Source organism: Hyla sarda, chromosome 4 (genome assembly GCF_029499605.1).
Source record: "Hyla sarda isolate aHylSar1 chromosome 4, aHylSar1.hap1, whole genome shotgun sequence".
NCBI classification, from domain to species: domain Eukaryota; kingdom Metazoa; phylum Chordata; class Amphibia; order Anura; family Hylidae; genus Hyla; species Hyla sarda.
The window spans coordinates 31,347,731-31,361,270 of record NC_079192.1 but is presented as its reverse complement, the minus strand read 5'-3'; the positions used below and the strand labels follow the sequence as shown (position 1 = coordinate 31,361,270).

Here is a 13,540-nt window from a genome sequence, read left to right as displayed (position 1 = left end):
CCGGTGGAAACCTCTTTTTTTTTTTTTTTTTTTTTTTAAATCAACTGGCTCCAGAAAGTTTCACAGATTTGTAAATTACTTCTATTAAAAAATCTTAATCCTTTCAATAATTATCAGCTGCTGAAGTTGAGTTGTTCTTTTCTGTCTGGCAACAGTGCTCTCTGCTGACATCTCTGCTTGCCTCGGGAACTGCACAGAGTAGAAGAGGTTTGCTATGGGGATTTGCTTCTAAACTGGGCGGTTCCCGAGACACGTGTCATCAGAGAGCACTGAGACAGAAAAGAACAACTCAACTTCAGCAGCTCATAAGTACTGAAAGTATTAAGATTTTTTAATAGAAGTAATTTACAAATCTGTTTAACTTTCTGGAGCCAGTTGATATATATATATTTAAAAAAAAGTTTTTTTCCTGGATAACCCCTTTAAGGACAAAGCAATATCAATTGCAGCTCTCATAGAGAATGAATGGAGAGGTAGTGCGTTTCTGTACCCATGTTGTCGAGATCACGGGGGAACCCATAGTGGACTTTCACTTGTTGCAAAACTACAACTCCCAGCATGCCCGGACAGCCGTTGGCTGTCCGGGCATGCTGGGAGTTGTAGTTTTGTGACAGCTTGAGGTCCACAGCTTGGATAAATAGTATTCTATAAAGAATATTGCGTAATGGTGCAGCAATAAGCCGCCTGTCACTACGTCTTTGGAGATGACTGTAAAATCGCCGACTGTGTACATTGCCGTCCCCATAGGCTGCAGGAGGCGTAATGAAGCCCTGACGTCAGACATCACTGGGGAAATAGGGCTCGGCTGTAGCATATAATGGATGCTGCAGCTTGTAGGATTGTAATAAAGATCCCCCCCCCACCTTCCCTCTATAAAGCTGCGGGAGAAGATATTTATTACTGGGAGCCTTGCAGACACACAGGAGCGGCGGGAGAAACCATTTTTTTACATAAAATAAAAAAAAATATATAGATTATTAATAAAAAAAATAAAAATAAAAAATAGACTGTCAACAGCGGGGGGCACAATGGTTGGCATTACTGATGTGCGCTGCCTATGGCTTTCGTTTTGCTTTCACAGTAACCTGCAAGGAGTTTATTTCTTTTCTCAATAGGCAGAAATGTAAAAATTTGTATTTTTCGTGCCAGATGCTTATAAGGGTAAGTTCACACGTACCTAATCCGCAGTGAATTAGGAGGATTCACATTGACTCCAAATTGCTGAGGATTCACAATCCACGGCGGATTAAGCACATGTGAACGTACCCTAAGGCCAGGGCCGGCTCTGCCTTTAGGCAAAATAGGCAGCCGCCTAGAGCGCCCTCTTGATGGGGGGCGCCACTCTGCCTGCTGTAATAAAGTTAGCCAGCATCCAAACCACCCGCCCATTCTAAGCACCTGTGCATCAAGCAAAACAACTGCCGAGCCGAGAAGTTCGTGACGAATCGAATTTACTGTAAGTTCGCTCGTCTCTAGTCCTGAATTTAGTGTCAGGGCCTTGTATGCAGCGGCTGCAGAGTGGCGGAGCTCCCAGCCCTACCACCCATCCCAATACCTGCCGGGAGGCCGCACAGTGTCTGTCATGGTGCCGGCGGCGAAATGATGTCATATAATTGCGCTGCCATGACATAGACGTTCTGTGCGGCCTGGACAGAGATGTCCCTGGAGCAGGGGGCTCTGCTTGGGACCGGTGGGAAGGTGAGTATTTTTTTTTTTTGTTGTTTTTTTTTTTTCCCATAAACTATTTAGATAACATAGAGGGGGGAGGGGAGGGTGTAAGACTGCCTTTCTGCATACCTACTGGTACTATTATATGTTGGGGGCTGCTACCACTACTTACTAAAGGGGGCTGCTACCACCACTAACTAAAGGGGGCTTCTACAATTACTGCCTAAAGGGGGCTGCTGATACTACTGCATAAAGGGGACTGCTGATAATACTGCATAAAGGGGACTGCTGATAATACTGCATAAAGGGGACTGCTGATACTACTGCATAAAGGGGACTGCTGATACTACTGCATAAAGGGGACTGCTGATAATACTGCATAAAGGGGACTGCTGATAATACTGCATAAAGGGGACTGCTGATACTACTGCATAAAGGGGACTGCTGATACATATCTACCCACTCTATAGGTACTGGAATAGTTATAGGTGCACTATAGGTGCTGGAAAAGTGCAGAACCTAAAATGTTTGCCTGGCAGGTTCTGTGGAGGCATAACTGGGGTCATAGCTGAAAAAAATTGCCATGGGCCGGATGTAGAAGTTAAAGGAAAGTGAACGACTCCGATCAGAGAAGACATCACCGGATATAACTGTATGTACTCACTTATATGGTCTGCAGAGCCTGTGTAGCTTATATCTACAACCATATGGTCACTGTATAGGGGGAATATTTCCTCCTTGTATACTGATTTTATTGGTAATATCAGTATACAGGATTTGGTCAGTAACAGAATGATGGTAATATGTATGGTGATAATATTCCTCCTTGTAAACTGGTATTATTGGTAATATTGGTCTCAGTATACAGGATTTGGTCAGTAACAGAATTATGGTAATATGTATAGTGATAATATTGCTCCTTGTATACTGGTGTTATTGTTAATTTCGTGCTCAGTACACAGGATTTGGTCAGTAACAGTATAGTGGTAATATATACGGTGATAATATTTCTCCTTGCATACTGGTTTCATTGGTAATACTGGTCTCAGTATTAAGAATTTGGTCAGTAACAGTATGGTGGTAATTATTTCCTTTGTAAATGTATGACTTATTTAGACTTATTTATACAGTATTATAATGCATGGAAAATTGACACACATATATAAAAAAGTAAAATGGTTCCAATATAGAGAAATACAGTGCCAATTTATTAGCTTGATAGGTAGATAGATAGTGTACTGTAAAGTGATAAATCTAGGTGTGGATGCCGGCGGCTGACCCAGGGTCTGTAGACCGCCCCGAATACATGTCATGGACTCACCAGGCACTCCAGTAGACGGGCCGGCCGTGAGATGATGATGAGCAGATTCTTCATCAGCTGGGCGATAAAAGCCACTTCGGACCCTTCCGATCGCTCCACGGCCTGTAGAGCGCAGAGGTTGTTATGCATTTCCTTGTCTGTTCCTTACCATTCCACCTCCATCATTCCTCTCCCTCTCCCTGGCATCTTACGTCCTGCAGCAGCTTGTCCAGGTTATCCTGCAGCTGGTAGAAGTAGGGACTGGTGATCATCCCCTCGGTGCTCCGTGTCAGGCAGTCCCTGGCATGCTCCACAATTTGGTGGTGGATAAAGTTCAGGACGCCATCGGCCAGGGGCAGGACGTTTTCAGGAGAAAAGTTGGAGATAAATACGCGGAGCCTGTCCTCCATCTGAGCTGTGGCCTGGAATGAACAAGCATGATGCTTTATACTAGGATACCGTTTCCCAACCGTTTCCCAACCAGTGTTGCAAAACTACAACTCCCAGCATGCCCGGACAGCCGAAGGCTGTCCGGGCATGCTGGGTGTTGTAGTTTTGCAACAGCTGGAGGCACACTGGTTGCAAACCCTGTTCTAGCAATTGGTGGAGGTCTGAACATGCAGACCCCGACTGATCAAAACTTGAAAAGTTTTAATTGTCTCAATTCTCCCTTAAAGGGGGTATTCCAGGCCAAAACTTATATATATATATATATATATATATATATATATATATATATATATATATATATATATATATATATCAACAGGCTCCGGAAAGTTAAACAGATTTGTAAATTACTTCTATTAAAAAAATCTTAATCCTTCTCTAACTGCTCTCTGATGACTCACGTCCCGGGAGCTGTGCAGTTCCTATGGGGATATTCTCCCATCATGCACAGCTCCCGGGACGTGACATCATCATTGAGCAGTTAGACAGAAAACTTCAGAAGCTAATAACTATTGGAAGGATTAAGATTTTTTAATAGAAGTAATTTACAAATCTGTTTAACTTTCCGGAGCCAGTTGATATATATAAAAAAAAGGTTTTGCCTGGAATACCCCTTTAATGGTATCTTTACATTTTAATAATATTTAATAATAACTTTTATAATAATTTATTAATAAAGGAAATTATCTGTAAATTAACATAAAGTCAGGCATGTTAAGGAGTAAAGGATTCGGATGTGGAAGTGAAAAAATTCCCTAAATCGTCAGGTTTATCTGTAATAGATCTTTATTAAAGGGGTTGTCCAGTATTAGAAAAACGCAGATTTAAAAAATATCTTTTTTTTTTGTTGCAAAAAAGGCGCCACTCCTGTCCTCAGGTTGCGTCTGGTATCGTGGCTCAGCTTCACTGAAGTGAAATGGGAATGAGCTGCAGTACTACACATGGCCTGTGGTCAGGAGTGGCGCTGTTTTTGGCTTTAAAAGTTTTTGCTGTTTTTTGATCCATTTGTATTACTATCTGGAAACCATCAGCGAGCAGGTTAGCTGCTGCTACTGCTGATTATGGATCTTTTAATTTCATTAATTAATTAATTAATTAAATTAATTAATTTCTATTTTCTTTTAATCTATCGACTTATGCTAATTTTCCAGCAATTTAAAAAAAAAAATTCCAATTTGCGGCCTAGTCCTATGCTAAGCATCAGCTATAAATGGAGCGTCGCTACAATACCAGACACAACTCATAGACAAGAATGGAACCTTTTCTCCATAAGGCTATGTTGACACAGTGGAATTTCGCAGACAGCGGGCGCCATGAGAATATGTCAGCATTAGGACCACTCGGAAATGTGCCGCCTCCATAGAAGGCAATGTATTTCTGAGTGGACTCCGCAGAAAGAATTGACAATTCATTCTGCGGAGGCCAAAATTGGAACTCCCACAGCATTTTACTGCTGCAAAAAATTCTGTTGTGTGCACGTTTGAGCAGAATCCCATTGAAAACAAGTGGACTTTGCTGCAACGGAATTTCCGAGCTGAATTTTTAAGCCAAGGCCTTAAAGGGGTATTCCAGGAAAAAACATATATATATATATATATATATATATATATATATATATATATATATATATATATCAACTGGCTCCAGAAAGTTAAACAGATTTGTAAATTACTTCTATTAAAAAAATCTTAATCCTTTCAATAATTATCAGCTGCTGAAGTTGAGTTGTTGTTTTTTGTCTGGCAACAGTGCTCTCTGCTGACATCTCTGCTTGTCTCGGGAACTGCACAGAGTAGAAGAGGTTTGCTATGGGGATTTGCTTCTAAACTGGGCGGTTCCCGAGACACGTGTCGTCAGAGAGCACTTAGAAAGAAAAGAGCAACTCAACTTCAGCAGCTCATAAATACTGAAAGGATTAAGATTTTTTAATAGAAGTAATTTACAAATCTGTTTAACTTTCTGGAGCCAGTTGATATATATAAAAAAGTTTTTTCCTGGATAACCCCTTTAAGAAGTCACTCAAAATGTGTGCAAAATTAAAAAAAAAAAAATCGCCAATTTTGCAAAGTGACGAGGATAAACCGGTGTGGTCTCCAAGTTATAGGTCGTGCTGAAATCCACCGAAAGAATGAACATGTTCAATCATTCAGTGAGTCCAGAATAAAGAACTTCTGCTGTGTAAATGGAAAACATAAAAGAGCTGCGCTGTTTATGTAACTCCAATGAAAATCAATGGGAGTTATGCTAATTGCGTAACTTGACCGCTTTCGGTTTCATGGCCACCTCCGGAGGTGGCTGGAAAAAGCTAACAGACAAAATGGGACAACCCATTTAAAGGGGTACTCCACTGGCCAGCGCTCGGAACATTTAGTTCTGAACGCTGTGTGCGCGCTGCGGGTGTCAGGCACGCCCCTAGTCATGTCAGGCCAGGCCCCCTCAATGCAAGTCTATGGGAGGGGATGTGGCGGCTGCCACACCCCCTCCCATAGACTTGCATTGAAGGGGTGTGGCCTGATGTCACCTGAAGACATGGCCGACCCCCGCAGCGCGAACGCAGCGTTCAGAACTAAATGTTTCGAGCGCTGGCCAGTGGAGTACCCCTTTACAGCAATGCTCCATAATTTGTGGAGTGGCTGTGCCTGGTACTGCAGCTTATCCTACTCATTTTAAATCGGTTCTCCAAGTTAGAAAACCTATGTACATGCAACCTATTAGTAAATAGTTTGTCCAAAGCAGAGAGGATACGGGAGTTTAAAGGGGTACTCCCGTGGAAAACTTTCTTTTTTTTAAATCAACTGGTGCCAGAAAGTGAAACAGATTTATAAATCACTTCTATTAAAAAATCTTAACACTTCCGGTTCCGGCGCCATGCTGTGAGGACGTGCAGGGAGCCCGCTCCTCTACCTTCTCCTACTATACCCGCAAATTTCACCTGCCTCATTCTAACGCTGAACACCAGTGTCCGCCCGGGGTATATGGACAGATACTTGATCCCGATGGGCAACCATAAAGACAAGAAACAGTCCAAAAATAAAGGTGAGCCGCGCTCGGGGAGTCGGTGCGGAAGATCAAGCATGGCCTCCTCCCCTGCATCCAGCAGAGCGCCCTCTCCCTCGCTCTCCACGTGTAGTGGGCTTAATGGGGATGATCGGGTAGAGCTTGCAGGGATCGACTATGAGACCCTGGCTGCTGCGGTGGCCGAGAAGATAGTGCCCAAGGTTAAGGAATCGATAGTGGCCGCAATACAGACTACCCTCTTAGACCTGCAAACTACTGTGTCGCAACATGGCGCACGTATGGCGGCGGTAGAAGACCGTGTGCAGGCATTCGAGACCACTGAGGCTGCCTCTCACACACGACTCTCTTCGTTGGAAGCTGAATGCAAGCGTCTGGGGGATAAGGTGGAAGACTTAGAAAACAGGTCCCGCAGAAATAACCTGCGAATAGTGGGGATACCTGAATCAGTACCGGCTGTAGATCTCATCCATGTGTGCGAATTCATGTTACCAAAATTACTGGGCCTGCCCCGACCATGCAAGGTTGAGCGGGCGCACCGCTTGGGCTCGGATCTCAGAGAGGGCCGGGACTCTGGACGGCACCTGGGGTCGCAACAGCGTATTAGACCGCGCCAGGTCATCACTAGGTATCTGGATTTCCAGGACAAGACCGCAGTTCTTCGGGCGTTTAAGAGAAGAAACACTGACTTGACCCTGGACGGAGCAAAGCTTCTAATATTTGGCGACTTCTCTGCAGAAGTTAGCCGCAAGCGGAAATTATATTCCCCTCTTTGCTCGTCCCTGCATCGGCGGGGTATCAGATTCACTCTTCAATACCCGGCTATCCTACGAGTTTTCTTTCCCGACGGCCATTCTGCGATCTACAGCTCACCGGAGGAAGCTTCTGCGCAGTTGGAGGTTCTTCTCCGCAACGACACCGGCGGCTCTCCTTCTCATCAGCGGAGGCAGCGGGAGGGGGTTGGAATCGCTCCCCCTCTGGATCGTCGCCCGGATCCCACAGTGGTTTCTTCTCCCCAGCAGGGTTCACCTTCACAAGAGCGCCCCCCTCTAGACAGGAGGGACAGATGGAACTCCGAGAACCCATCGTGAACATTGTATAGACTTGAGCTGCATCCTCAGGTACCTCTTTTCCTGTCTATATGTTATCCCTGTTTACTACATGTGTCCACCTGGCAAATCGACATAATGCTCGAAGGTGCCCCAGTAATCTTGGAGTCTTTCTCCTCCTGCTGAATCGGACTCTGTGGACTTGGTGCCATTCTAGGCCGTGAAACCAGAAAATCCCTATGGACTTTCTCTTATTTTGATTCCATCAGAGACTCTGTGCATCACTGACTGTGCACCAGATATATGATCTAGTCATGGCCCTAGACAGGACTTTTGTTGTTCATGTTTTATTATTATTTTTCAGTATCCACCATGTCCTGACATCATGATATGTGGGGGTTCACTTGAATATGTTGAAGGTTCTGTTTTTAATATACGGGGTAGATTAAGGAGACTACCGGCCCTACAGGGTGGGGAAGTTGGAGACTCGGGAGGGGAGGAGGGTGGGGGGCTGGGAACAGGATCTTTGTGTTGGAGGGGGGGTGGGAAAGTAGGGATCCTCTAGCACCTCTTCAAGTTCTCTTTTTCTGGGCTATGAGAGGGTGGGGGCCTGGAGAATTCCGGCAGTTAGGGAAGCAGTGGGGAAGACTGTTTTGCGGAGGGGGGGTAAAAATGGGGAGGGAACGAAAGGGGAAGGGAAAGGGTGGGGGAGGGAGGGGGGGAAATAAACAAATACGGTAGTTCAGTAATGTTGAGGTTCTTCCTTAGGTTAGAAGGGGAATACTTAGGAAGGGGGGGTGGATTGGTCATAGTATACCCATCTTTCCCAGTTACCGGGTTTTTAGCCCTCCTACTAAGATACGGTCTCGAGTCTCCTCAGATACCTCACTCTTCGGTTAGCTGATTATTGGTTCACCTTTGGGCATTGGGATACTTGTATGACTTGTTATTTTCACTCGAGAGTCCCCGGGCTCTTTACTATAATCTTGGCGGACATACTCACATTTCTATCTAGTCACTCAGGGGGAGGAGGGGGGGGGCTCCCTTGTTGGCTTGGCATATCCTTAGGTAGTGGTAAAGGGAAGTCCCTAGAGCAGTGGATAAGTGGTCCCCTAGGTAGGGATATCCAGCTCGGAGTGGGGGTGGGATTGTGTTTCATTCCTAAAGAGTATTTGGAAGTTCCTCTTTAGTCCCAACTAGAGGTATACACGACTCATATCCTTGGTTATTTCTTAGTAAGTCCTTTCTATGAGGTTGGTGTCGTGGAATGTGAAAGGGTTGAGATCCCCTCGCAAGAGAAGCCTAGTTTTGAGACATCTTAAAAAACTTTCACCTGATATAGCATTACTCCAAGAAACCCACCTTGATTTAGCCGATTTCTCTCGCATGAAAAAATGGTGGGTAGGGAGGGTAGAGGGTTCGGCGGCTGTAGCGAGAAAAGCCGGAGTCTTAATACTATTTAATAGGAACTTTACCTGTGACATTCTTAATGTAGTTTCTGATGACAGAGGACGTTTTTGCGCAGTTCACGTAAAGACGGCCTCTGACGAATTCTCCTTGGTTAATATTTATGGTCCCAATGACGGACAGGACCAGTTCTTGACTGACGTAACAGGGCGACTAGCTCCTCTTTCTCCTTCTCAACGAGTGATAATGGGCGACTTCAACATGGTAATGCATGGGACGGAAGACAGACGTTCCAATAGGACCTTGGGACCGGTTCCTAGGCGAGCAGACGGCCTCCTGGGCCCGTGGACCTTGAGTTTAGGACTGACGGACATTTGGAGAGCGAGAAATCCCGATGGACGAGACTATTCCCATTACTCTCATTCTCATGACTCTTGGTCGAGAATCGATTACTGTTTCTTATCGGACTCTCTTGTACTAAAGACCGAGGACATTTCACTGACTGACATGGTGATCTCTGACCACTCTCCCTTATTATTGCAGCTACAGGACTCGGTCCCTCGTGGATCTGACTTCCTGTGGCGCTTTCCTTCCAGCTTGGCAAGAGATGAGCATTTTCATTCACTCCTGAAAGGTTGGTGGGGGGAATACGCTGCGGATAACGCGGCACATGTAACCAATCCCCAACTATTTTGGGATGCTGCTAAGGCAGTTTTACGAGGGAGAATCCTGGCATACACGACCTCCCTAAAACGTAAAATAGCTACACAGCTTAAATCTCTCGGCTCTGCTCTTCAGAGGGCCTATACCGACTTTGTTGCCGGGCCGACTGAGACCACGAAAAAACTCTGGATGTCAGCCAAGGCATCTTATGATGGCTGGTTAGAGCGGCGAGACGACCTCAAAAGATCCAATTTTGAAGCTTCTCTCTTTCGGTTCGGCAACAAACCGGGTCGTCTATTGGCACGCTTTGCTAAGGGTGCCCTCCCGGTGAGTAACATATCTGCCCTGAAGGATACTAGAGGTGTTACCCACAGGGATCCCAAAATAATTAATGGTATCTTAGCTAGCTATTTCGCAGACATCTACTCAGCGCCAACTGTCCCCATGGCAGACCCCACACAATGGCTCTCACACTCATCTCTTCCCTCATTGACATCGGAGGAAAGGGAGATGTTAGGGGCAGAGATCTCCTCGGAGGAGCTAGATCGGGCCCTTAAACATCTCAAACTTAATAAAGCCCCTGGTCCTGATGGCTTCTCCGGGGATTTCTTCAAAATCTTGGCAAATGAGGTAGCTCCCTCCCTGCTGGCCCTGTACAACTCTTACCTTTCTGGTGACCCGATCCCGCCGTCCTCTAATGTGGCGCACATCAGGGTCTTGCCTAAGCCAGGGAAGGATCCTTTATTACCAGGGAGTTATAGACCTATCTCTTTAATCAATGTAGACTTAAAGTTAGTCTCCAAAATTTTGTCTGACAGACTGGCAACTGTATTACCAAGATTAATATCTCCGGCCCAGGTGGGCTTTATCAAGGGACGCTCCTCGGTTTCTCATATTAGAGCGGTGCTCTCGGTATTGGATGAGGTAAATCTACGGCCCCACAGACATCCCACGGCGGCATTGTTATCGATTGACGCCGAAAAGGCCTTTGACTGTGTTCGCTGGGAATGGCTGTGGGAAGTACTGTCGGCAATGGGGTTCGGAGGGCCCTTTCTCGGTTACTTACGCTCCCTTTATGCCTCACCTAGAGCACGTCTCCACACTATGGGCTTCTTATCTGAACTCTTCACTCCTGAGAGGGGGACTAGGCAGGGTTGTCCCCTATCCCCTCTTCTTTTCGATCTGGCCATTGAACCATTATCTCTCCTCATTGAGAGGGAAAGGGGATCATTAGGTATACAGATGGGTTCCCAAATAATTTCTCATACTTTATTTGCGGATGACATCCTCTTTTTCTTATCTGATCCGGTAAGGACTGTACCGAGGGTGTTTACCATCCTATCTGATTTTGGGGAGGTATCGGGGTTCCGAGTTAATGTAGAAAAAAGCGTCCTACTGGACATTTCTCCTATTCCCCTGTCTCACAGTTCTGCATCAATGCCATTCCCGATCCTAGTTACCAGATCCTCCTTTAAGTACTTGGGAATATTGGTGGGGAGGTCCCCCTCTTCAATCTACTCTCTTAACTTTACTCCGTTGTTCCGCAAAATAATAGGAGAGTTGCAGAGGTGGATGTCTCTACCGCTTTCCCTGCTAGCCAGATGCCACCTACTAAAGATGCTTAGCTTTTCGAAGATGCTTTACCCCATTCAAATGATTCCACTCCTCCTTAAGAGGGTTGATATCCAGTCACTTCAGTCAGCATTTACTAAATTTATTTGGGCCAATAAGAGACCCCGTATTGCCTTATCAAAGTTGATGCTTCCTAAAGAGAAAGGGGGGGTGGGGTTCCCGGATGTGAGGCACTATAATGTGGCATGTATATACAGACATTGCATAGACTGGCTTAGGGGTGAATCGACATACTCTAACATTGCACTGGAGTCAGCCATGGTCGCACCGTGGTCCTTGGCTGGAATTCTTCACTCCAAACTCCAGAACTTGCCAACACATATAAAAAATAGCATTATTATAAGGGACACAATTGCCACGTGGAAAATAGGCAGGGACCTTATGCACCTGCCCTTTTCCCTGTCTAAGTACATGCCCCTATGGTCCCACCCTGAATTCCCACAAGGTTCGGAGAACAGTTTATTTGCCCTGTGGAGATCAGCTGGCCTTCAATCTGTTGGCCAACTACTGCACCCTACCGAACGTAGATATCTCTCGTTTGCCGAAGTGAGTGCCCAATATGGTCTTGGTCCAGGTCAGCATCTGTCATACCGACAGGTTCTGTCCTTTCTAACACCAAGATTGGCTGACCTTTCTCGAATAAGCTCAACTACCTCTTTTGATAGTCTGGTGACCTCAGCCAATCCATCTCACTCTCTCTCTACACTATACCGACATCTGACCAGAAAGGGGAGTGGGATTGCTTCTGCCTCTCTATTCAGATACTGGGAAACCACACTCGGGATCTCTGACTCCTCTGTGCCAATACTGGAGGGATGGGCTAAGGTACGCAAAGCTGTAATTAACGAAAATTGGAGGGAAACGCAATTTAAAATATTACACCACGCTACCTACGGATTCACCATACCCCGGACACCTGACAGACCTGACAGACTGACTGAATGCCCTAACTGTAATGCCCCCTTTACTGATTTATTGCACGGCTTAGTTACCTGCCCTAAGACTCAGGATTTCTGGACTGCTCTCTTCACGCTGATAGATAGGAAACTAAAAGTCGCTTTACCTTTGACCCCTTTACTTATAGTCCTACACATACCGCCGGAGGATGTCTCTCTGACATTATTGCACCACACGATTCTACTGGGAGCCAAGCGGTGTCTCCTAACTCATTGGTTGTCGGCTTACATGCCCTCGCCTATGGAAGTTATAGCGCAAGTGAAAAAATATCTGATGCTGGATCGCCTTGAAATTTTAAGAACAAGAGAGAAATCGGCTAAATGGTTTTTTAAGAAATGGAAAACGTTCATGCTGGCCTTTTATTCGAATGAGGAATTGATTTCTTTGATGCAACCATTTACAGACACGACCTGGTATCTTACTAGATCCATTTCCGGCTCGTTGGGCCGGCTTCGAGTTCCTGTTTGACGTTGATTCGTATTTCTTTATTGGTTTCTGGGTATCCGATGCGAGGGGATCTCACCTATAGTATCATGATACTCTCCTGAATGACTTACGCCGGTTGGCGTTCTGATTACTGATTAGGATGGGGTGGGGGAGGGGTACGGGATACTAGATTGATTTGATAACGTTGTATCGTAATATGTCTTGTTGTTATAGTTAATATTTCTATACTACAAATTATTTCACAGGAATGCCCTGTGTACAAGTTTATAAAATTTGGAAAAATTTTGAATAAAAATATGTTTAAAAAAATAAAAATCTTAATCCTTCCAGTACTTTTTAGGGGCTGTATACTAAAGAGAAATCCAAAAAAGAAATGCATTTCCTCTGACGTCGTGACCACAGTGCTCTCTGCTGACCTCTGATGTCCATTTTAGGAACTGTCCAGAGCAGGAGGAAATACCCATAGCAAACATATGCTGCTCTGGACAGTTCCTAAAATGGACAGCAGAGGTCAGCAGAGAGCACTGTGGTCACGACGTCAGAGGAAATGCATTTCTTTTTTTGGATTTCTCTTTAGTATACAGCCCCTAAAAAGTACTGGAAGGATTAAGATTTTTTAATAGAAGTGATTTACAAATCTGTTTAACTTTCTGGCACCAATTGATTTAAAAAAAAAAAGTTTTCCACGGGAGTACCCCTTTAGTTAAGCATTGTAAGAACCTTTTACATTTACCCCCTATTAAAGGGGTACTCCGATGGGAAAAAAAATGTCAAATCAAATTATACCAGATTGCTAAACAGATTTGTAAATTACTTCTATTAAAAAAAATCTTAACCCTTCCAGTACTTATCGGCTGCTGTATACTAAAGAGGAAGTTGAGTTGTTCTTTATTGTCTGACCACAGTGCTCTCTGCTGACACCTCTGTCCGTGTCAGGAACTGTCCAGAGCAG

The 13,540-nt window shown here is 45.0% G+C and overlaps 1 protein-coding gene across 5 annotated transcripts in view; it reads right to left on the bottom strand.

Moving 5' to 3' along the window:
- The window catches only part of MAST1 (microtubule associated serine/threonine kinase 1), a 155,736-nt gene that overhangs the window by 39,665 nt on the left and 102,531 nt on the right, over window positions 1–13,540 (bottom strand). For all 5 annotated transcript variants that reach the window (XM_056570348.1, XM_056570346.1, XM_056570345.1 and 2 more), the window contains 2 exons: window positions 3,181–3,390; window positions 2,990–3,091 (listed from right to left, as the gene is read on the bottom strand). In XM_056570348.1, coding sequence (XP_056426323.1) covers window positions 2,990–3,091; window positions 3,181–3,390 — 312 coding nt within the window. The remainder of the gene's footprint in view (window positions 1–2,989; window positions 3,092–3,180; window positions 3,391–13,540) is intronic.